This window comes from Pelophylax lessonae, assembly GCF_965119305.1.
Source record: "Pelophylax lessonae genome assembly, chromosome: 8".
NCBI lineage: Eukaryota > Metazoa > Chordata > Amphibia > Anura > Ranidae > Pelophylax > Pelophylax lessonae.
The window spans coordinates 227836322-227862466 of record NC_138775.1 but is presented as its reverse complement, the minus strand read 5'-3'; the positions used below and the strand labels follow the sequence as shown (position 1 = coordinate 227862466).

General features: G+C 42.0%; 1 protein-coding gene across 1 annotated transcript in view; it reads right to left on the bottom strand.

The window, feature by feature from the left end:
• LOC309561870 (histo-blood group ABO system transferase 2-like) overlaps window positions 1–24545 on the bottom strand; it is a 58472-nt gene extending 33927 nt beyond the window's left edge. Inside the window, exon 1 of the mRNA XM_082265934.1 lies at window positions 24379–24545. Coding sequence (XP_082122060.1) covers window positions 24379–24452 — 74 coding nt within the window. The 5' untranslated portion in view covers window positions 24453–24545. The remainder of the gene's footprint in view (window positions 1–24378) is intronic.
• Window positions 24546–26145: the final 1600 nt, after the last annotated feature.

Sequence of the window (26145 nt, the reverse complement as noted above, 5' to 3'; positions counted from 1 at the left end):
GTGCTATAAATATGCACTGTTACTGTAAAAATGACACTGGCAGGGAAGGGGTTAACTTTTATTGGTGATCAAGGGGTTAATGTATGCCTGGTGCTTACTAACGTATGTGGGGGGAGGGGACTGAGTGACATAGGCACAGATCGCAGGTTCAGCTATGCTGAATCCTGTAATCTGTCCCTGCCTGTCACTTAGGAGATCCACCCGCTTTGTTTACACAAGCGAGCGGATTTCCACACTCGATCCCCGACGATCGAGGAAGAGCGGCGGTGATCACCGCCTCTCTTCCCCTGGCCCGACTCCCGCTGTGACTGAATACAGCGGGAGCGAGCCTCCGGCGGCGCGCGCGCGCCGCCCACAAGGAGAGGAGTCCAGCGACCTAGGTCTATGTTGCTGGACGATATCGAGCCACTTTGCCGCAGTACGGTCAACGTGACCGGTCGGGAAGTGGTTAATACTGTGCATATTGATGTTCTTTACTTGTTACTGCTAACGGTGATTTAACAATTTCTTAGTATTATTTCAATTGAGCCCTGGCAGTTTAACTTGGTTGATTAATACCCATTTTAAGCCTTCCTTTTAAATGAAGTAAATATGAAAGAGTTAAAGCAAATCTGCATTGTGTCAGTTTGTCGTTAAAAGGTATACATACAGTAAATGTCTGAACCCAGAGTGTCAGGAGGGCTGGACAGTTCACAGGGTCAAAGCGGCACAGAAGAACATGCAACTACAAGCATCCCCCAAGGGGGTAGTGCTACATGTGCCAACAATCGATGTGTGTAAGCTCTAACGAGCAGGGCCCTCCAACTCCTCCTGTATTAAATTGTATTGTAACTGTATTGTCTTCCCTCATAATGTAAAGTGCTGCACAAATTTTTGGCGCTATATAAATCCTGTATAATAATAATAATAGTCCAATATCACTGCATAACAGTCCTTCATATAAATGGCAATGAATAAAACTGTGATACAATCCACCAGTCATGATCAAGTCAACATAGACAGTTCAGTTTGGTCAGATCAGATTGTGTAATAGCAGACGCCTACACCAATTCACATTTGGGCAACGTTCACCTTATGGATTAACCCTCATTACAAAGACTTTATTGCACCTATAATCAAACCAATAGGAGTCCAAAAAACCCAGCTGGACTCTCCGAAGGCTCAAACAATCCTCACCAGAACTCTCACTCCGTAAATCCAGCATTCCCCGCAGCTCTGATAATAATGCATGGATCAATGCACAAAAAGATACAAAAAGTGACATAGTGCTCACTGAGGTATTTTTATTTAGAAAAGAAAGATAAAAAATGCACTCACATAATAACTGAATAAAATAAAAAAAAAATGCCAATATCACTTTAAAATCATTCCAATGCTGCTCAGGTAAATGACAAATCTCTCTTTAGGAGTGCTACCAAACCATGCCCTACGCATTTAATTGTTCTGATGTCACCTGGGGCACCAGGAAGAGCAAGATAATTTCTCTTCCTGGTGCTAAATACCTTTTCCCATCAGCAGAATATAGCAGTCTTGTGATTTCTATCAGTGTCCAGCCAAGCACTGGGTAAAGCTTGTAGGAGGAGGTTTCATTCTCCTCTGGCTGTCCTATACCATCCGCCTGTGACTCACTCTGGACAGTGCTGATTGGCCCTGTGCTAATCACATGCACCCTCCCAAAAAAAGAAAAATGCAATACACACTAAACTTAACATGTGCAGAGTGCCTCATAGGGCTATGTGCTATCAGCAGATGGTTTGGGGACAGTAAACGAAGGAGAGGTTATTTTTTTTTTTTTTTTATAAGAAAAAAAAAAAAAGGGGGGGGATCAGAGAAAACAGGATACAACAGCCTTTTTTACACAATACGGAGGAATAACCCCTTAGATTTCACAGTGAGTATAACAAGCATGCTTTACTAGATATACAGACTGATTTTACTGTTGTGGGTTCAGTAACACTTTAACCACTTCCCACAAACTGACGTACCTGTACGTCGGCTTGCAGGAGTGGTTGTACTGGGATGATGTCTGCAGCTGCAGGCATCAACCCGGTACCATTTTTTAGAGCCGGTGGTCAGCTTTCAGGAGATAACAGCTTATGCGGCTCAGCAGCTGCTCGGTCATTATCCCAGCAAGCAGGAGGGGTCTCCCCCCCCCCCTTCCCACCGGGAGACCCGAGCAACCAGCCGGCTCGTCCGCCGGCTGGTTGGAGTCCCAAACAAAGCCGGATTCGGCTTTGATCAGGTCTCCAATGTAGTAACCAGGACGTGACGTCACATCACTTCTGGTTTACTCGGCTGCTCACGGCGCTGATTTTAAAAAGACTGGCAGTATTCTAAAATGCAGATTTCGGCATTTTGAAAACACTGAAGTGCAGTGGAGGAGGGTTCTCCATAAAGAGTACCAGTCACTGCCTATTACTGTCACAAGGGATGTTTACATTCTTTGTGACAGCAAAAAAAGTGCCAGTTTTTTTTTTTTTTTTAAAAACAGTGCTTAAAAGGAAATTAAATAAAATAAATAGGAAAAAAATAATTTAAAGTTCCCTCGTTGCCGTGAGCTCGCGCAAGAAAGCCGGAAAGGGTGTTCCAACCACACATGAGTTATCGCCGCAATTGCCTGAGCGAGAGCAAGAATTCTCAAAAAAGACCTCCTCTGTAACTCTAAACTGGTAACCGTTTAAAATGTTTAAAGCATCGCCTATGGAGATTTTTAAGTACTCTAGCTTGTCGCCATTCCACGAGTGTGCACAATTTTAAACTGTAACATGTTAGGTATCTATTTATTCGGCGTGACATCATCTTTCACAAAATACAAAAAAATTGGGCTAACAATACTGTTCATTTTTTTTTTTAAATTCAGTGAAATGTATTTTTTCCAAAAAATTGAGTTTGAACGACCGCTGCGCAAATACCAGGTGACAAAAAATATTGCAACGACCGCCATTATATTCTCCAAAGTCTTTGCTAAATATATATTTACTTGGTCCTTAAGTGGTTAATGCAGGGAGTTCATTAAGATAAAAAAACATTTTAACTTAGTGCTTTAACTTTTCTGTTGGCTCCCACAGTCCAAATGCACTCCTGGTTGGAAGGCTGCAGTGTCATTGCTGTGAAGAAGGGTAGGGTAAGCTGAGCTGCTGAGAGGACAACGTGAGTGACGTGCGCTTGAATGTTTGTAGCCCTGCCCCCTGGGGAGTGGCTAAGTGTACACAAATCCTCCTCACTTCAGTTGCCCTGAGTATTGTCCAACCCATCTGACACTATAGGTTCTGTCATTGCAAATAAATTTATTAAGAAATTACCAAAATTTGCAGTAAAGAATCAGGTTTACTTGTAATTAACTGGCGTTTGATAAAATGTACAAACAGTTGCAATAGAGTGGTTAACACAGGAACATTGATAATAAGTTTGATCCTGAATCCCCAACCTGGAACTAGGTAAGATTCAGGATTATCATCTTGAAGATCTGTAAATACACTCTTTCTCAGGTGTAATGCGAGAGTGACCACAAGCAATACTTAACAGTAATAAAGAGTAGCTCCAACTATGGATAACTTCTCAGTAGATCCAATATCGCAGCACTAAGCTATATCATGTATCCTAAAGGGGGCCCCTTCTACATTCGATTGCAAGAGTCTCCTGGATGAGCAAGGCCTTGCTAGGCTTCGCCAGCAAAGGTGTCCTCAACCAATCCAGAGAAAGTATTTGTAATCCACAGCAAAGGTGACTAATAACTGTAATCCACACAGGAATAACCATTTAATTGTAATCCAACAAAAGGGGAGAAGATAAGTTTCTGTACTCCACAGCTGAGAGTCAATCTAGAACTGAAAAGGAGGGGCAAGGCCTTCTAATCTGCCACGCACTATCCCAGACAGCAGTGTCTTGTGGCGAACGTTTTAGAACTGATATAGCCTTCCGCTAAAGCTGCTCCACAGACCTGCCCTAGCTCAGTCTAGTAGTACAGCAGATACTTTAAATCAGATTTCTCTAACCCAGTGTGACGAGCTCCGTTTTCCACAGTCCACTACAGCAGTGTCCCGCTCTCCTCAGCGACACTCACAGCCTCTCGGGGCATTCCCTCTGCTCGGTCGACTACCGAGATCCTTCAGCACACCGTTTACCCTGTCTCCGGTGTCTATCCACTAGGTCTCTGGCCAACCCTTTTTTGTGCTCCGCAGCAGCTCCTTCCCTCCTCACAGCGCGCTGTCCTCGAAGCAAAAGAGCGAATCTTGGTCCCTCCCCCTTTATAAAAACACTCCCAGCGTGCTCCGCAAATCCCATTGCTCCCTGGGAGAAGAGTTCAACCACACAGGCAATCCATGATCCTCACCCCTCCCAGAACTACATCTCCAATAATTCCACAAATCAGTACTTTGTAGGAACTTTAATAACAGAACAACAGTCTGAACAACACCAGCCTTGTGACCAGGCTACATGTTTATAGCCTGTCTTATTATATGTCTTAATTTATAAAGACAATGTACATTATAAAAACATGAAATAGCTTCATTAATAAAGATTGATGAAATATTGGAAAATTTTTATTTCCCATTTTAATATTAGGGTGAATTATGTCCCGTTTTATGAGCATTCTATTTATAAAGCATCCTCCTTATGAGGGTCCATTTATAAAATGGTTTATGTGACTTTAACCAACCATTTTCTGATGGTGAATCAATTACTGTTATTCTAAACACATGCATGATTCCCCTCCTCTGAATGTTTGACGAATGTCAGATTAATCGCTTTATAAATACATCACTTAGGCCCCTTTCACACATGCGGACCATTCAGATCCGCCTCAGTTTTTCAGGCGGATCTGAATGGATGCCCCATGCCTCTCTATGGGTCAGCGGATGTCAGTGGAGACATGTCTGCTGACATCCGATCCGATCCTGTCCGTCAAATCCAGATGGATGGAAACCCTATTTTCCATCCATCTGGCAGATCGGATGAGAACGGACAGGTGGTCTGTTCTCATCCGATTCTCCCATAGAGGACAGCGGGGATATGACACCTCTGTCTCCGCACACAGAGCAGAGACAGAGCTGTCATCCACCTGCTCAGCGGGGATCGGTGGATCCCCCGCTGAGCAGCACGGCTCCATCAACGGAACAGAGCCGTGTGAAAGGGGCCTAAAACCTTGAAAAAAAAATGAAGAGAATTTTTTAAAAATAGTCCCCTTATAACACAACAACAGTGACACCACTCACGCTCACAACAGGATTCTAGGGATACCAAATCTCAAGAGAAAGCATTCCTGTTCTGTGCAAGGAAAAGAGTGGGGAGGGTTAGGGTATGATGGAGGGTAATAAGCATAGGAAAGGAGTGACAAGCAGTGTCGGGACAAGGTCATCTAGAGCCCAGGGCCAACATGCCAGACTGCGCCCCCCCCCCCAAAAAATGTATTAACATTATCCGTCAGCAAAAATCCCCCCACAAAAACACTGAGAACTAATCTGCATGCTTACACCCTAAGCATAAATTCCCTCTCCTCCCAGCACAAATTTGCCCCCCTGCTGAAATTCCCCTGTTCAGGAGAAATCTTTACCCTCCATCCCTCAAATCCCCCCAGTTCAAATGACCCTACCTAGAAAAAAAAAATGCACCCCCTCCCAGCACAAGTCCTCTACACCTAAAATTTTCCCTTCAAGTACACATCATCTCCCCTCCACTTCAAATCCCCCCTCCCAGAACAAATTCCCCCCAAGTCCTTCCTCCTAGCACAAATCGTCTTCCCTCATCCCCACTCCCAACACAAATCCCCATAAATCACCACTCTTAGCACTCTAGTCCTAACAATCCGCTCCTAGAACAATACTTACTCCCGCCACCCCCCAAATGCCCCCTTCCAACAGAAATTCTCTCCCCCCAATCTCCTTGTGGTGCCCCCCTACTTCACATGATATCACAGTGCCCAGGGCAGCTTCCCCTCCTGCCCACCCCTTGTCCCGGCCCCCGTGACAAGAGTATAATGATTGGCAGTATGTGGAGGAGAGATGTGCCAAGGGTATGATGAGAAGTTTGTGGAGGAGAAATATGTGAAGAAGAAGAGTGCACAGTGTATGCCATTGGGGAATATGTGCAGAAGAGGAGTGCCAAAGGGTGTAACTGCAGTCAATATGTGCAGGAATGGAGTATCAAAAAGTAAGGGAAGGGAGTACTGAAGAGAGTATGTGCAGGAGAGGCATTTCAGAGAATTTGAGATGGGGCAGTATGTGCAGAAGAAGGGTCTGATGGCACAAAGGAACATGAAGGATCTCACAGCAGGTGCTTTTTTGAAGATCCAGACACTTTTTTTACATTTATATTGGGAAAGCCCAATCATTAGGCCCTTTTGGGCAGAGATCTCTGCGTGTATTTAGTCAGTCACGACTATCTATTGAGGTCTGTATACTGGGTCTTGTTCATTTGCTGGTTACATCTAGGGATATGGGAACTCTTCTAGGATTGTTTCTGTTCTATGCTCATAAGACTATACTCCCTAGCTGGAGATCCCCTTAGGCCCCCCACACTAGATTTTTGGAAATGCTTAGTTAACAAAATGGTGCCACTGTATAAATTTACCTATGAGTCTAGAGGATGCCCAACCAAATTCTCTAAGGTCTGGGAAATTTGGACTGAATCAAAGGAGACTGTGGCTTTTGTCGCTGTGTCCCTTTAAGGCTTTTAGCAATAACTCCTTGGTAATGGTTAAGGAATACTTTGGTGTGCTGTTTCAACCAGTATGTTACTCATCGAGCCTTCAATTGAATACATTTATATTAGGGCATTTGTTGCCATACCAATTTTGCTTTTGATTGTCTTAATTTTTTTTTTTAGATGATGAAAATTCCAAGAAACCAATCAACTGATACTTAATCGATCCTTTAAAAAAGAAAAAATGCACTTACTATATTAAAATTGATGAAAACGCAGTTAGTTCTAATATATACAGTATATCAAACATTAAAGTGCATTCTGTGCATATGTGCCAATAAGGTATGGGTGACCCTTTCATAAACTATAATTCATATGAATACAATTGATAAAAAACAATATATAAAATAAAGTTCATTCCGTGCAAAAAAGGGTGTCACTTAATGGTACCAAAATGTGAACATTTCCAATGACAATGAATACATAAAGTGCTGTAAATAGCAAAATTACATGAAAAAATGTCCTTGATCACCAACGTGATTTAAACATGCAATTCTGATTTTAAATCACTCTTCCAAACTTCTCCAAAAGGCGTGCTGTGATTGTTGTATCCACCACCAGTGGCCACTTTGCCTACTCACCAGCGAGAAGTATTATTATCACATATTGAGGGATCCTCAAACACTGATCAGATGTATCAGTGTTTCACCAGGTGTTCCACCAGGACGTCAGCGATGTCAAGGGGAACAAGACAGAGGCTTCCATAGTGTAATAAGTAAAGTTATTTTGAAAAGAAGCAATTCAAAGGAATTACAATGCCTGCAAATGTATTAGAGCTCTATCCAAGAAGCAGGGATGCCGATTGCGTTCCACCTGCATTCCAAACGGTGGAAATGACGTGTCACGTTACCCCGTAACCCTACGTGTTTCGTCAGAGGCGTCGGACATCATCAGGGGTCATGTGATCGTACGTTAGTTCCTCAACATTTATACAGACCGCTGAAAGAGGATATCCAATCCACATCAATCCTTCAATAGGAATTCAGAGACCCTGCATATCTAACCCCTACTAATAATGTGCAAATAAATACCCTTATTGGGAAAAGTTGATCAATCAATGAATACATTTATAAAATGGAGAAATAATTCAGCCAAAAATATACAGATAAACCCTTAAATTGCAATATTAGCCCCACCTGTTATTAAAACAGATAATATTTGTAAAAAATATATACTATTAAAAATATTACAATTTATATAGATATTATAAAAGCCAATATGGCTCCCTCCAGTGGCCACATACAAGTACCCCATCATACCCAAACATTTTTTTTTTTAAATGGTGAGATATAGGTGATGACATATGAACACCATCTAGGTGATATAAAAAATCCACCCAAACTTAGTGAAGAGATTTTTCCATAAAAATGGATGTAATTGAAGCTCCTTGACACTTTAATAATCAGAAATTTAACAATTCAAGTCAATATATACATTCATTCCTGCTGGACATAAGGTACATAATTCAAAAATCCATTCCGTCTTATTCTTCGAGATTTTTTTTTTTTTTCATGTTACCACCCCTCCAATGGGGTTAATTCTATCAATCTCATAAAAAGTGGCCAAACTCGAATCCCTACATAACAAGAATCTCTCTTTGCAGAGGTCTCGTGGGGACAGATTTTCGAAAAAATCGTCCCATGGGAGGAACACTCTGGCTGAGTCCAGAAAAGACCCAGAGAGTCGAACTATGTGGACGCAGCCAGAGGCAATACCTGCAAATTTAATTTCGAACCCAACTCCTGCAGAGTCCCCACAGTAATCTCCAGGTTGACCTTCAGATCAGTCAGAGACTCTGTTCGCAGAAGAAGATCATCTAGGTACTCCAGTATCGCAATTTCCCGCTGGTACAACAATGTCAACACCGGGGCCAACACTTGCGAAAACCAGAGGGGTTGAGGTGAGACCTCTTGATAATGCTCCTTGCCCACATCAAGCGGAGGAAGCATGGATGACCGACATATGTTGGAATATGGCCAGAAGATCCCCTTGATGTAGGGATGCCAGTCTTTACACGCACATTAACTTTAATGGCATCCCAATCTTAGTCCGTAAGGTTCAATATTGAATTGGCCCCCCCCCCCTTTTCAGCTATAACGGCTTCAACTCTTCCGGGAAGGCTGTCCACAAGGTTTAGGAGTGTCTTTGGGGATGTTTGACCATTCTTCCAGAAGCTCATTTGTGAGGTCAGACACTAATGTTGGAGAGAAGGCCTGGCTTACAGTCTGTGCTCTAATTCATCCCAAAGGTGTTCCATCAGGTTTAGGTGCAGGCCAGTCAAGTTTATCTTCCCCAAACTTGCTCATCCATGTGTTTATGGACCTTGCTTTGTGCACTGGTGCGCAGTCATGTTAGAACAGGGAGGGCCAACTCCAAACTGTTCCCCACTAAGTTGGGATCATGAAAATTGTCCAAAACTGTCTGCGTATGCAGACACCTTAAATGTTCCCTTCAGTGGAACTAAGCGGTCAAGCCCAACTCCTAAAAAACAGCCCCACACCATAATCCCCCCTCCACCAAATGATTTGGACCAGTGCATAAAGCAAGGTCCATAAAGACATAAAGACACGGATAAGCGAGTTTGGGGTGGAGGAACTTGACTGGCCTGCACAGAGTCCTGACCTCAACCTGATAGAACACCTTGGGGATGAATTAGAGCAGAGACTGCGAGCCAGGCCTTCTCATCCACATCAGTGCCTAACCTGACAAATTTCCTTTCAAAAATTCCCATAGATACACTCCTAAATCTTGTGGACAGCCTTCCCAGAAGAGTTGAAGCTGTTAAAGCTGCAAAGGGTGGGCCATCAAAGCTCATGTACGTGTAAAGGCAAGCGTCCCAATACTTTTGGTAATATAGTCTATGTATACTGGGTTGGAAACTACCATAGTCACCTTGCATCACACTGCCTGGATATACAAAATACTTTTCACCCACTTATGTTTAAACATACTCATGACAATGCCATTTGTACATTGTTACGTGAATATTTCCTGAAATTTTATTTAAATTTTATCTTATTTTATATTTACTGAAAGATCTGGCAAACTGACACATTGATACTACCTTATAAAACTATTTTAAAACTGTATCCACCTCTGTTTAACTGTTGATAAGGATTATAAATTATACAATCATACAATAGGAACCAACGTGAAAAAAAATGCTACAAGATGATATACGTATGACCTTTGGTTTTTTTGATAAGTTAATGTGCTTTAAGCCCGGTAGAATATAAAAAGGTAATGTGTGTTGGGAAATGATCTTAAGCAGTGTTCTTTTTAACCTCCCTAGCGGTATTCCCGAGTGTGGCTTGAGGTTAATATAGTGTACCAAAAGCAGTAACCCCCGAGCCACACTCAGGATTACCCCAGAATGAAACTCACCTTCCCCTGCGATCCCCCGCCGTCCTCCCTAGCCGTCCTCCAGGCATCCTCACTCTGTCTCCCCGGAGTGTGCTGGGCAGATGCCACCACCTGTCTTCCGGTTCCCTTCCCTTCGAGCATTGCGACACAGGGGGGTGGAACCAGCGGCAAATTCAAAAAGTAAATAAAATAAATGACTTGATACAAGGTTGTTATCCTAACGGATTACACTGTATCAAGTCATTTACCTCACAATTTCACCTGCTGACTTTTCCAATGCCCTGCCTGTGCTTTTCCAGTTCTTTGTGCCTGGAAAATTGAGAGCGACCACGGCGTCCAAAAAGCGTTCTTTTTGCGCAAAATCGCTTTTAGACGAACTGGAAAACAGCAACAGCGAAACAGTTACTTGAAGAGCTGAGCGATAGCGATTCGTGGGAAAATTTGTCATCAGGTACGGAAAGGGATGATGACCATGATTCTGCAACTGAGCTCAGCGATGTGCGGACTTGGTGCTCTATTGACTGCAGCACAGATCAAGCAGCGCCCCCAAGATTCCCATTTACAGGAGCACCTGGTATAAAAGTTGATGTCGACCATAACAACCCCCTGGCATACCTCCAATTATTTTTGACCAATGAGGTTATTGAAAAAATTGTTACCGAAACCAACCAGTACAAAGACCAACAATGCGCTACGCATCAGAGGTTTGCAAGATGCAGAAAGTGGGAACCAGTAACCAAAGATGACCTTTGAAACTGTCTGGGCCTAATAATTCTTCAGGGAGTGGTGGGGAAACCCCTGCAGAAGTGGTATTGGACAACCATTACATTACTTGCCACTTCATTCTTTGGCACAGTCATGTCAGAATACAGATTTTCACTCATAATGCAATATCTGCACTTTGAAAATGAAAACTAAAAACAATTTGGGAAGTTATATCAAATGATTCTTCAGAATTTCCAACGGAGCTATGTGCCAGAAAGAGACATCAGCATAGATGAATGTCTAACGGCCTACAAGGGAAGGCTCAGCTAGGTGCAATACATGGGTGTCCGCAGAACTTTTTTCAGGGGGGGGGGGGGAATCATTTTAAGGTTACCTATGCTCCGCCCCTTTTTGACAATGTCCTAAAGGCGACGTCATTTATTTTTAAAGCGGTTGTTAACCTAAAAAAAAAAAAATTTTGATCCTGTTCCCTTAAAGCATGTTATACAGCACAGTGCTTGTGCTGTGTAATTTGGCCCCTTCTATCACCTGAAATACCTGCCCGGCCTCTGTAATCTGACCACGGTATAGCACGCTTGCTGAGCCCTGACACCGTGGTCAGTCTACGTGTCTCCGTCATCCGCAGCCCTCCTGTCCTCCTCTGTCCTCTCTCCCCCCTCCCTCCCTGCCCGTCTGCTCCTGAATCATTACCTGCCTCCTCCCCTCCTGCTGCTGTCATTTCATTTAAAGTTTCATATCCTGTCTACAGTCCGTTTAATAATCCTGTGTGCCCCTGTGTCTGTGTTTTATAAAAATAAGCTGTTCTTTACCAGTTTTCAGAGCGCCGATCGCTGCTCACATGACCCGCCGCCTCCCCTCCTCTCGGCCTCTCCTCTTCCTCCCCTCCCGACTGATGTCGGCGAGGAATCCTCAGCCCCACCCACCGCAGGCAGCTGTCAAACGGGGAGAGGAGAAAGGTGGCGGGTCACGTGAGCGGCGCTCTGAAAACTAGTAAAAAACTTTTTTTTTTTTAAACACAGACACAGGGGCACGGGCACACAGGATTATTAAACAGACCAGACAGAATGGTATAAAGTGGCTTAACAACCAGTTTTACTTGCGGCAGGCAGCCCCTTCTGCGCGAACCGACATAGATCTACGTCGGTCGCACGCCTGCAGCTAGGGGACTCCCACCCCCACTCGGCAGCGGGGACTCCGATGCATGGGGCAGGCAGCTCCGATTGCCGCAGGTCACCCGCAATCGATCCCCACTGAGAGAGAAGAACGGTCAGCTGTTTTAAACACAGCTGACCGTTCTTCTCTCTGAAATGATCACAGAGCGCCTTTGATCCTCCTACATAGAATCACAGGTCTCTGTGATCATTTCAAAAGCCCCGCCCCCATACAGTTAGAATCACTCCCCTAGGCTCACATTTAACCCCATAAAAACCCACTGTGTTAACCCCTTCCCTGCCCTGCCAATGGCATTCTTACAGTAACAGTGCATATTTCGATCACTGATAACTGTATTAATGTCACTGGTCCCCCCAAAAGTGTAAAAAAAGTCAGTTAGGGGTCCGAACTGCTTGCCGCAATGTCGCAGTCCCGCTAAAAATCGCAGATCGCCGCCATTACTGGTAAAAAAAAAAACAATAAAAATTACATAAATCTTTCCCCTAGTTTGTAGACGGGATAGCTTTTGCGCAAACCAATCAAAATACGCTTATTGCAATTTTTTTTAACAAAAATATGTAGCAAATTGGCCTAACATGATGAAAAAATTTGATTTTTAATTTTTTCTTTGGGGGGGGGGGGGGGGAATGGTATGTAGCAGAAAGTGAAAAATATTGTTTTTTTTTTTCAGAATTGTCGCTCTTTTTTTGTTTATAGCGCAAAAAAAAATAAAAAATCTCAGAGGTAATCAAATACCACCAAAAGAAAACTATTTGTGGGAAAAAAAAGGACATACATTTTATTTGGGTACAACGTCACATGACCGCGCAATTTTCCGTTAAATTAACGCAGGTCTGATGGAAACAAAAGCTCATTCATCAAATAAAACCATAAAACCGAAAAATATGCACTTAATCATACATTTGAGTGCAGCATGAACAACCTATACCGATGAGCAATCAAAGAAGTAAATAGTGCAGCGCTAGATAAATATAGCTGTACAATCCAGCCCCTCTAATACTAAATAAAAGGAAAAATCCAAGTAAAAGTCCATGCAAAAAAGAAGCCCGTGCAGTCTGTGACAGTGACAATCAATTAGACTGAAAGAGTGTATCAATGTGCCTTAATTAAATATTAAACTTCATGATACCAGAGAAAATTCATTTTAGCTAGTGCCCACTTTCCAATGGAATGTGGTCCCTTGCAATTACATATTAAACAAGTCTCATTCATCCTGGACACTTAACAGTTAGGTTTCGCATACAGATTACAGACACATTGATAAGTGTTTAAATATTAAACACATTTCATTCATTCATCCTGGACACTTAACTTTTGCATATGGATTACAGACAACACCTGAACACATTGACAATTACTTACATATTAACACATCAGACAGCTGAACAGAGACGGAACGGCTTTTCCACAAACGCAATTTCAGACACACTACACCCCACATTTACAGCACTGTGTTAGGGAAAACAAAAGCCTTTTTATGTATTGTCTTAAGTAGATATATTCTATTGTTAAACTGACCCATGGATTGTACACTAGTTTGGACTGGTTTTTCCCTCTCAAATTTCCCATAAATATGTGAGCCGAAATGGAATAAATCAGATGTATACACATTAAGCTTAAGTGCTGTATGTCTTTGCATCTCCTGGCCAGAGACGGAAAATTCACTACACTGGGGAGTTAGAACTGAAGGGTCTTAGGTCCGGGACCTAAATGCAAAATCATCTTGCAATTGCCTCCTGACGTAAATGAGCTAACAAATGAGCTAACACTTAGTTTCAGATACTCTTCAAGTTCATCGCCGCTGCCCAGGTCACGTGTGTCCCGACTCCCGCTTCCTCTCTCCTCCAGGCTGAGGCTCCGCTCTCCTCCATGGACCGCAGCTTCGCCCCTCCTGACTGACGACAGCAGGGAATCCCCGGCCTGCCCCCTGCAGCTGTAGAAAGGGCAGCAGAGGACGAAGAGAGAAGGGAGCCAGTCGGCGCATCAAGTTGGCAGCGATAATCAGCGCTGCGCACCACGTGGAGTGGAATCAAATTGATATTGGACGCCCATGGTGCAATACCTTGCATCAAAGAGGGCACGATTTGGCATAAAATATCAACTGGCTACATTTGGAATTCAGTGATATACACTGGAAAAGGAACCACATTTGATGAAAAATACAGCAATTATGGAGTGGCAACATCTTCTGTTCTTTCACTGATTTAGCCATTGCTAAATCAGAGCTATTGTGGAACAATGGACAACTTTTATAGGTCTCCTGCACAACAAAACGGATGCCTATGGAACTGTAAGGGCTAACCAACGTGACATGCCGCCAATGTTTTGCAAAAAGAAACTGAAGACAGGGGAAATGGTTGCCTGGCAGAAAGACAAAATGATGGCACTGCGATGGAAGGACAAGAAAGATGTGTGTCTAATGAGTACAGTGCATAACACCTCCACTATTATCGTACGCATGAAAGGTGGGAAAGAAGTCATGAAGCCACAAGTAGTGATAGACTACAACACCATGGGAGGTATTGATAGAGCTGACCAAACAATGACATGCTACCCAGCTATAAGGAAGCAGCAAAAAAAAAAAAAAAACATAAAAAGATCTTCGGAAGTGGGGCTGGCTGGGGGAAATTAGGAGTTTAGTGGTGGGACCACATCCCGATATATAGAAACAAGAGGAACCCCCAATGGGACTTTTGAGGTCTTCAAACAGTATTACACTATTGAGCAATGAAGAAAGTTTTTATGTATAAAGAAAAGACATAGTATACAATACATACAGTACATAGAAAACGAAATGGGTGGCTAGCCCTAAAATGACATCATCATATGAGAACCAGGTACAATGTAACAGTATAATGAGTACACCATGTGGTTAGTACACCCGACGTGTTTCTGGAAAATTATCCATCTTCAGGGGTGTTGTACAGATATTTGTGAAAAACAGAGTACCTCTAATGAAAATGAAGAGAGACAAAGTCAGACACAAAAACATTCATACAATGCCAATATTCAAAAAAAACATCAACATAAGGCCTTGATGATACAGATGGTTACTCACATGACATAGATGAGTCAGTTACTTAAAGCCATGAACTTAAAATCAAAATGTGAACTGTCCAGTCTCAGCAGGATTGGAACATGGCAAAACACGATCCCGGCCAACCTCCCGAGGGAGGGGAACACAGCTGGAGAACCAACGAGACCACCCCAAGAGCCCTAAGTGTCATTTAAGTGTCCGATTTGTCCGCCGCAATATCACAGTTCTGCTATGAGCTGCTGATTGCCGCCATTAGTAGTAAAAATAATGTATATTATAAAAAATATATAGAACTCATAGTTTGTAGATGCTATAACCTTTGCACAAGCCAATCAATATATGCTTATTGGGATTTGTGTTATCAAAAATATTCAGCAGAATACATATTGGCCTAAATTGATAAAGAAATTTGTTTTTTTACTTTTTTTAATTGGGTATGTTTTATAGCAGAAAGTAAAAAATGTTTTTTTGTTTTCAAAATTGTCTTTTTTTTTATTTATAGTGCAAAAAATAAAAACTGCAGAGGTGATCAAATACCACCAAAAGAAGCTCTATTTGTGGGGGACACTTTTTTTTTGGGGGGGTACAGTGTCGCACCACTGCGCAGTTGGGAGTCAAAGTAACGCAGTGCCGTAATACACGGAATGTCCTGTTTATGAAGGGTGGTAAACCTTCCAGGGCTGAAGAGGTTAAACAAGAAAGCTGAAATCATTTGAGCTGAGAAATATGTAAAGCTTCACGAATGGAGTTTAGACAGAGTGGGGCGTTTTGAACCGCAACTGATTCACAGAACATCACTGGAGCGGAGCAAATTACGTCATCAGATCAATGGTGTATTTAGGTTTTGTGCTGCCCTAGGCCTGACTAAACTTGGGCACCCCCTAATTTAAATATGACCCACCCCTTCCTGTAAAGGCCACACCCCTTATTGTTTATGATCCGCCCTGTCATCTGTAAACCACAACCACAGACTATCAGTGCCCATCAGTGCAACCTCATCAGTGCCCATCAGCGCAACCTATCAGTGCATCATATCAGTGTCCATCAGTGCAGCCCCATCAGTGCTTATTAGTGCCGCCTCATCAGTGGCCCTCAGTGCAGCCTCATCAGTGGCCATCAGCGCAGTCTCATTAGTGGCCATCAGTGCAACATATCAGTGGCCATCAAGGCAGCATATCAGTGCAGGTCCATGAGTGAAGCTTTTCAGTGCTGCCTCATGCCCATCAGTGCAGCCTCATCAGTGCCCATCAGTGCTGTCTTATCAGTGCAGCCTCATTAGTGCCCATCAGTGCAGTTTATCAATACCCACAATTGCCGCCTCATCAGTGCCCATCAGTGCAGCATATAAGTGTTGCCTTATCAGTGCAGCCCCACCAGTGCAGCTTATCAGTGCCACCTCATCAGTGGCCATCAGTGTAGCCGTATCAGTGCCCATTAGAGCAGCCTTATGTCACAGGATTAGTAAGATTACTAATTTCTGTTAGGATAATTGTACTTGTGTTTGCTGGCACTGATTATAATTATAAAATTATTTCACTTATTTGTATAATGACTAGGAAGTCCAGAGCCATTAAAGAAATAGGTGAAATAATCAGTGGCAGCAAACACAAGTCCAAATATCTTATATGATTGGAGTAATCTTACAGTGACATATTGGGATAGCACATATGAGGTGAGCAGGTCCAAAATATTATTGCCATCATATACAATTAAAAGTCTTAATTGTATATGATGCAATTCAGTACGCGCGCTCAAGGACAAGTATGTTTAAAGAAATGAAATTATATTATTGACATGATGCCTGCCATACCTGGGGGCGAAGGAGTGTAAGCCAAGCATTAGGCTGCGGTGCCACACTTATTAGCATTGGCGGCTGTTGGGCCAGTTGTTTTAAGTGTGGTCGGTGGCCTGTCTGTCTGAATGTCCTCACCGGCCAGTATTATCATACCAGCAGGTAGCAGTGTGACCGCTTTATAGGGCTGCCAGACTGACTTGCCTCCTAGACCCCGCCCTCTGGCCCAATTCACCCCATAGGACTGGCACTATATTAAAAGTGTAGTGCAAGTCGGGTGGGGACCTTTTTCGTGCAGGAGCCGGGAGAAGGCTGTTTTTTTTTTTCCTGCGGGTGCAGCTTTTTTGCTGTCCCCCTGCATAGTGCTGCCCTAGGCCTGGGCCTTGTTGACCTAGGCCAAGATACAGCACTGCATCAGATCACCGGAAGCGATGTCCATAGAAGTGAGGCCGATATTTTATGCTCTTTAAGGTGCTAGTGTGCAACTTTTATATGTTGATCTATGTGCACTAGATTCCGTGCACATTCAAATGTGAGTGCATTTAAATGTTTTTTTTATCTCATTTATTTTATAAAATGTTATGTTTTTATTATTACAATTTACACAATAATGGTTCCATTTTTGTTCCTTTGAGTACTTTATATCCCACACTGCTCACAGAGCAGTGGATCTTTGAAGAGGGCTCTTCGTGTTGGTAATTGTCCAAAGGAGCTTTCCATAAGCATCAAGAACCATTACTTATGTTGGTCCTAACTTAAAGGGCAAAAACGGTGGAGGAATCACGTGGGGTTTGAAACAAAATAATTTCAGCCACTGCAAAGCACGTTTGAAGGAGAACTGCACTTCATGGAGTTTGATTGAGTGTGTATATGGAAGTAGCAGGTGAGCTACTAAGCACAGTATAGTGAAGTTGATTTCAGGACTGTTCATTCAGAGATTGTTGTCTAATGGCGCTTTTCCACTGCATGGAACCGAACGGTTCGGCTTGCTTTTGTGCTTTTCCACTGCTGGTACCGCATGGTACTGTGTAGGAACGATTCGGTATGGTACGGTACGGTACAGCGGCGCTTTTCCACTACATGGAACTGAACGGTACGGCTCGCTTAAACAGTACCACCTCAGTTGTGGTTCCAACAGGGCCGTATCGGTACCATATCCCACAATCCTTTGCATGCAGCCTTGACTGTTTGTCACTACTAGCCACTGATTGGTCAGAGAATCATTGTTATCCCACCCACTTACTTTAGTACTACTTTAGTGGAAAAGCAAACCATACCAAACCGTACCGAACCGTTCCAACACCGTACCATGTGGTACCATGCAGTGGAAAACCAAACAGGGCCAAGCAGGGCCGAGTAGAGCCAAGCCGGTACTTGCAGTGGAAAAGTGCCATAAGACATATGTAATAATTTTCGTGTGAGAGGATGGCACCATTATTGTTAAATTGAGTTTTTGATATATTTGTTGGCAATGTATATTAACACGTTGGCTATTTGGAAGCACATCAGTAGAAGATTATTGAGACACCTCAATGGAGAATGTGTCACAATTATGTGTCACTGTTTCGTTTTTTTTATAGGAGTTCCTTTTTTACTACACCTTGGTAGTGTTTTTTTTTTATTTTCTCTCGTATAAAAAAGGTTTGTTGAAGGACATGGTGTTCCAAGCTGAAAATCGTTGTCCTGCCAGAATAGTGGACTTTGTAAGGCTACAACTTGATAATCCTTGCAACCACCCCTCTGAAGGAGCCATCCCAAGATAAAACATGTCAAGACACATGGCATTTCTTTGGGGTACCCAGTGACCCCTTATGCTCTAAAGATCACTGTGAGACCACAAGTAGGCACCTTACTCTTCTGTACCCCAAAGAGACTTTTGGAAACTAGGGAGATCCATTTTTTTTTAATGTTTTGTTGCATTTTTACGGTCTGTTCTGCTCACGTGTTTGTAGTATAGCTTATCATATTGCAAGCCATAAACGCCAAATGCTAGGATGTTACCTGTTGTAAATGTCTGGTCTTTGGCCACTTTTTATGAACTCTGGAAATCTTACTGTGACATCACAGTTTACATACATTTATACATTCAAACTGAAAAGCTTGGGTGAGTGTGCCATATTTACAAAATGCAATCTTCAAAAAAAAGGGTCTGATTTTTGCCAGCATTATACAAACAGGGGTACCATGTTGTGGTCCTTATATGACGTTCACAGATACCTGTGCATTCATTGTGGCATATTGGTTGAACCACTGTGAATTACCTGTGTTGCATATGTAAGTTTTTCATTGGAGGAGCTCACACAGTCTCATACAATACTGCACTTACAGTGGGTACGGAAAGTATTCAGACCCTCTTAAATTTTTCACTCTTTGTTATATTGCAGCCATTTTCTAAAATCATTTAAGTTCATTCTTCTTCCTCATGAATGTACACACAGCCCCCCATATTGACGGAAAAACACAGAATTGTTGACATTGTTGCAGATTTATTAAAAAAGAAAAACTGAAATATCACATGGTCCTAAGTATTCAGACCCTTTGCTGTGACACTCATATATTTAACTCAGGTGCTTTCCATTTCTTCTGATCATCCTTGAGATGGTTCTACACCTTCATTTGAGTCCAGCTGTGTTTGATTATACTGATTGGACTTGATTAGGAAAGCCACACACCTGTCTATATAAGACCTTCCAGATCACAATGCATGTCAGAGCAAATAAGAATCATGAGGTCAAAGGAACTGCCTGAAGAGCTCAGAGACAGAATTGTGGCAAGGCACAGATCTGGCCAAGGTTACAAAAAGATTTCTGCTGCACTTAAGGTTCCTAAGAGCACAGTGGCCTCCATAATCCTCAAATGGAAGACGTTTGGGACGACCAGAACCCTTCCTAGAGCTGGCCGTCCGGCCAAACTGAGCTATCGGGGGAGAAGAGCCTTGGTGAGAGAGGTAAAGAAGAACCCAAAGATCACTGTGGCTGAGCTCCAGAGATGCAGTCAGGAGATGGGAGAAAGTTGTAGAAAGTCAACCATCACTGCAGCCCTCCACCAGTCGGGGCTTTATGGCAGAGTGGCCCGACGGAAGCCTCTCCTCAGTGTAAGACACATGAAAGCCCGCATGGAGTTTGCTAAAAAAAACACCTGAAGGACTCCAAGATGGTGAGAAATAAGATTCTCTGGTCTGATGAGACCAAAATAGAACTTTTTGGCCTTAATTCTAAGCGGTATGTGTGGAGAAAACCAGGCACTGCTCATCACCTGTCCAATACAGTCCCAACAGTGAAGCATGGTGGTGGCAGCATCATGCTGTGGGGGTGTTTTTCAGCTGAAGGGACAGGACGACTGGTTGCAATCGAGGGAAAGATGAATGCGGCCAAGTACAGGGATATCCTGGACAAAAACCTTCTCCAGAGTGCTCTGGACCTCAGACTGGGCCGAAGGTTTACCTTCCAACAAGACAATGACCCTAAGCACACAGCTAAAATAACGAAGGAGTGGCTTCACAACAACTCCGTGACTGTTCTTGAATGGCCCAGCCAGAGCCCTGACTTAAACCCAATTGAGCATCTCTGGAGAGACCTAAAAATGGCTGTCCACCAACGTTTACCATCCAACCTGACAGAACTGGAGAGGATCTGCAAGGAGGAATGGCAGAGGATCCCCAAATCCAGGTGTGAAAGACTTGTTGCATCTTTCCCAAAAAGACTCCTGGCTGTATTAGATCAAAAGGGGGCTTCTACTAAATACTGAGCAAAGGGTCTGAATACTTAGGACCATGTGATATTTCAGTTTTTCTTTTTTAATAAATCTGCAACAATGTCAACAATTCTGTGTTTTTCTGTCAGTATGGGGTGCTATGTGTACATTCATGAGGAAGAAGAATGAACTTAAATGATTTTAGCAAATGGCTGCAATATAACAAAGAGTGAAAAATTTAAGGGGGTCTGAATACTTTCCGTACCCACTGTACAATGGTGAAATTGCAAAACCTTTTATCTTATCAATGGTTATTGTGCCCGGTGTGCCTCTAGCTCATATCTGTATGGACTATGATAAATCTTAAAGATTACCTGCTTTGTGTAGCTTACTCCCTACATCTGTTAAGACATACCTGCCAACTGTCCCATTTTTACAGGGACAGTCCTGGCAAATAGGACCCTGTCCCAGGCAATTTCATTTTTCCCGGCTGTCCGTAAATGCCTGTTACGGGCAGCTGGTGCCTGTAAAAAAATGGTTGAGGGCCAACATCGTAACTGCGCATGTGCCATTACGATGCCTGCTGGGCTTGGGAAAGCGCGTACAAGCTCGGGCGGGCGGGCACATGTGTAGTAACGTAATGGCACCGCATGGTGCCATTTTTAAATCAAAGGCACTCGTTCTTGGCATCGCCTCGCCAGCGCCGGCCACCACAGTCAGCTGCAGAGCAGAGAAGGACCATCACCCAGGAGTACTGCTGGACACGATTTGCCCCTTGCAGGGGATGAACATGTTCTGTGGAAGGTGAGAAAGCCTTTAATTTTGAATGGGTTTGGGGGCCAATCTCTGGCAAGTAGAAGCATTCAAAGGAGAAAATGTAAGAGATAGACAGAGGCACTTCCTGGAATTAAACAACAGGACTACAAGGACCATTGGAAACCTATTCTGCACCTACTACCCTTGATCAAAAATAAACATAGGATTTATGAGTGCAAGGCTTCCCTTGCAAACATAATGGTATGCATTAAAGCTTGGAAAAGCATATATTGAAAGAACCATTTTAAATTACAACTTTAGCCTTAAGTGCCCGTTCACATTTGTGCGATCACAGCGATCGCATGTAATTCGGAGCGCACTGCTCCTAAAATGACATGCGATCTCTGTGCGGTGCAAATTCAGCCATACAGTTTGTATGGCTGAATTTGCACCGCAATCGTATTAAAACACGCACAGGACCCTTTTTTTGGTCCGCAGCAGAATCGGATCGCATGGTGGTTCAAACTAATGCGATCCAAACTTTCAGATCGCACTGCGATATGCGATCTGATCTGGGGGTGCTGTTAACTTTTAATTGACACCCCCAGCGTATCGCATATGGCAGTGTGAACTGCTAGGGGTGAGGATGCGATGCGGGAATACGCTGTATATTCGCAGCATTCCCGCATAGCAGAAATGTGAACCGGCACTTAGGGAGGGCAAATGTAACCAAAGTGTTTTTAATGAGCATGTGTCACTTATGATATAATTCATTATATGTGCACCTCTCTTTTCAATTACCTGTAATTCTCTCTTTGAGTAGACCTCATAATCTGATGACAAGTAGCCATAAAATAATTATGCGGAGTGGGCAAAGCTTCAGGGAAGTGGGTGTGGTAAGTAATTGATAGCTGTGCTGCAGTGTCCCTGGAAATTTTTTTCAAATGTTGGCAACTATGGTTAAGACTTTATACCTGAAACTTTATAAATAAGTACTTGGGATTTACAGTACACCTGTGTTTGCTGAGAAACCATATTTCAGACTTAGATATTATCAATCCACACTTCTCTTCGCTGAAAAAAAAACAAGCTGCTGTATGTAGGATATATTTCATGATATTTCATTTTCTTGTATTCTAAAAATACAGCACTTCCACCCCATTATAATGCACACTCTGTGTCACACTCAAAAATTGCACTGTAAAACAATATACTGTATACCACAAAAAAAAAAAACTAAATGAATTAAAAATTAAACGCAATTGTTATAAATACATAGTCTTTCTATACCATTTGTGTGCCAATAATTCAACTGTTCATTTACAAAATCTTTGTGCCACCAAATCGGTAAGGCTGGGTTCACACATATCATATGTGAATTGGATGCGGGTTTCCCCCAATTCGCATGAGAGGAGAGTGAGCGGCTCTCAATGAAGCCGGTTCACAGAGCTTCGGGGCAGCCCCGGTCTGCATTGAAAAAGGGTCCTGCACGACTTCTGGTCTGATTCAGGTGCAAATTCAGGCCGCAGCTAGTGTGAACGGAGCCTACATTTTTGTGACAATCCTTTGTAATCCACCAAAGCCCTTCTGTGTACCAAACTCCAAATCAACAATTCCAGTGATTTCCAATCATAACTATGTATTTATTGTGTTTATTTTTATTCTGCTTGCTTTAATTTTATAATCTATAAAAAAAAAATGTAATTTCAATTTTTTAATTTAAAATTATTTTAACGCTCCAATCAGATCCGCCTGTCAGTTTTTTAGGCGGATCTGATCGGATCCCCCATGCATCCCTATGGGGCAGCGGATGTCAGCGGAGACATGTCCGCTGACACCCACTGCCATCCGCATCCGATCCTGTCCGTGAAATCCGGATGGATGGAAACCCTATTTTCCATCCGTCCAGGGGATCGGATCGGATGGGATCAGATGAGAGCGAACAGGCGGCCCGCTCTCATCCGATTCCCCCATTGAGATGCATGGGGCTCTGACACCTCCCTCTCCGCACACAGAGCAGAGAGGGAGATGTCACCTGCCTGCTCAGCGGGGGATCTGTGTATCGATCCGCCGCTGAGCAGCACAGATCCGCCTACGAAGGCCGACCGTGTGAAAGAAGCCTTACAGTAAAAGTATGTACAGTATTAGGAATCTAATATCTGCAAGGAGTGCAAAGGAAGAAAAAACATTTTGATAAATTGTTATTAAAAACGTTGGTAATTTTCTATAGATTACTGGAGTCTGCATTTCTTACTAAAAAGATTGCAAGTCACTTCATACTTTTCATAATATATCAAACAGAAACTGTACCAAAAAAAAAAAAAAAGTACATACATTATATATACATATATATATATATACACACACTCATACATACACACACACTAATATATGCATATACACTCACACATATATATATATATATATATATATACATATATATATATACACACACACACATATATATATATATATATATATATATATATATACATACACACACACACATATATATATATATATATATATATATATATATATATACATACACACACACATATTATATATATATATATACACACATACATACATACACACACATAGTGGGGTTGATTCACTAAAGGCAAATCAACTGTGCACTACAGGTGCACTGCAAGTTTATTTGGAAGTGCAGTCACTGTAGATCAGAGGGAAATATCTGAAATGAGGGGAATCTCTGCGGATCATCCAATCATGTGCAAGCAAAAATTCTGTTTTTTTTTTCTTTTCTTTGCATGTCCCCCTCAGATCTACAGTGACTGCACGTTTAGTGCATTTGCCTTTAGTAAATAAACCCCAGTGTGTGTATGTATGTATATATATATATCTCTATATCTATCATAGTGAGCAACATTTATCAATGAGTTGATTCTGTCTGACGGTAAAAGTTTTCATGCGGAGATAATGCACAATTAACAGCACTGTAGAAGGGTGCAATTTTAAATGTAAAAAAAGGCACAAAAAAAAACATTTAGAGATGGCGTGACAAAACATTTCAGCATAATTGGAGCAAATAATAAGGACAAATACAACATTGTACCAAAATATTGTCCAGGACATCCAAAAAAATTGAAAACAAAGAAGGTAAGTTGCTTACCAGAATCCTGTCAAAAACACCACCAGCATCATTGCAGCTCCTATTACAATATGTTTGGGGAACGGCATTTTCATTTTCTTCTGTTCAGAACGACTCCCCAAGAAGACTTCAGTTATTGTCCCTCCAACAATGAGATAAAAACCTAGAAATTCAAGGGATCTATTTTAGAATAGGTAACAAGGTACGGTAAGTTTAAAAAGGGACATGTGCTAGCTAATATATATTTACTATATAATGAGCAAAATGCAGCAAAGATATTCCTTCATGGTGTCACTCATGAAACCGAATTTAGAAGCAGTATGTCAGGCAGTATGAAGGAAGCAACGTTATGTGTCTTCCTCTTATCATGAGAGTCAAGAGTCATGTTACAGGCACAGAGCAAAAATACAGTTAGTCAATGCATAACAGAGCCAAGACCTCACCCAACGAACTGTATATTCTTATCATCCACCCTACGTACTGTATATTGTTATCATCCACCCTATGTACTGTATGTTCTTATTATTCACCCTACGTACTGTATATTCTTATTATCCACCATACGTACTGTATATTCTTATCATCCATCCTACGTACTGTATATTCTTATCATCCACCCTATGTACTGTATGTTCTTATTATTCACCCTACGTACTGTATATTCTTATCATCCACCCTACGTACTGTATATTCTTATTATTCACCCTACGTACTGTATATTCTTATTATCCACCATAGGTACTGTATATTCTTATCATCCACCCTACGTACTGTATATTCTTATCATCCACCCTATGTACTGTATATTCTTATCATCCACCCTACGTACTGTATATTCTTATCATCCACCCTATGTACTGTATGTTCTTATTATTCACCCTACGTACTGTATATTCTTATTATCCACCATACGTACTGTATATTCTTATCATCCACCCTATGTACTGTATGTTCTTATTATTCACCCTACGTACTGTATATTCTTATTATTCACCCTACGTACTGTATATTCTTATTATCCACCCTACGTACTGTATATTCTTATCATCCACCCTATGTACTGTATGTTCTTATTATTCACCCTACGTACTGTATATTCTTATTATCCACCCCACGTACTGTATATTCTTATTATCCACCATACGTACTGTATATTCTTATCATCCACCCTACGTACTGTATATTCTTATCATCCACCCTACGTACTGTATATTCTTATCATCCACCCTATGTACTGTATGTTCTTATTATTCACCCTACGTACTGTATATTCTTATCATCCACCATACGTATTGTATATTCTTATCATCCACCCTATGTACTGTATGTTCTTATTATTCACCCTACGTACTGTATATTCTTATTATTCACCCTACGTACTGTATGTTCTTATTATTCACCCTACGTACTGTATATTCTTATTATCCACCATACGTACTGTATATTCTTATCATCCACCCTACGTACTGTATATTCTTATCATCCACCCTATGTACTGTATGTTCTTATTATTCACCCTACGTACTGTATATTCTTATTATCCACCATACATACTGTATATTCTTATTATCCACCATACGTACTGTATATTCTTATCATCCACCCTACGTACTGTATATTCTTATTATTCACCCTACGTACTGTATATTCTTATCATTCACCCTACATACTGTATATTCTTATCATCCACCCTATGTACTGTATGTTCTTATTATTCACCCTACGTACTGTATATTCTTATCATTCACCCTACATACTGTATATTCTTATCATCCACCCTATGTACTG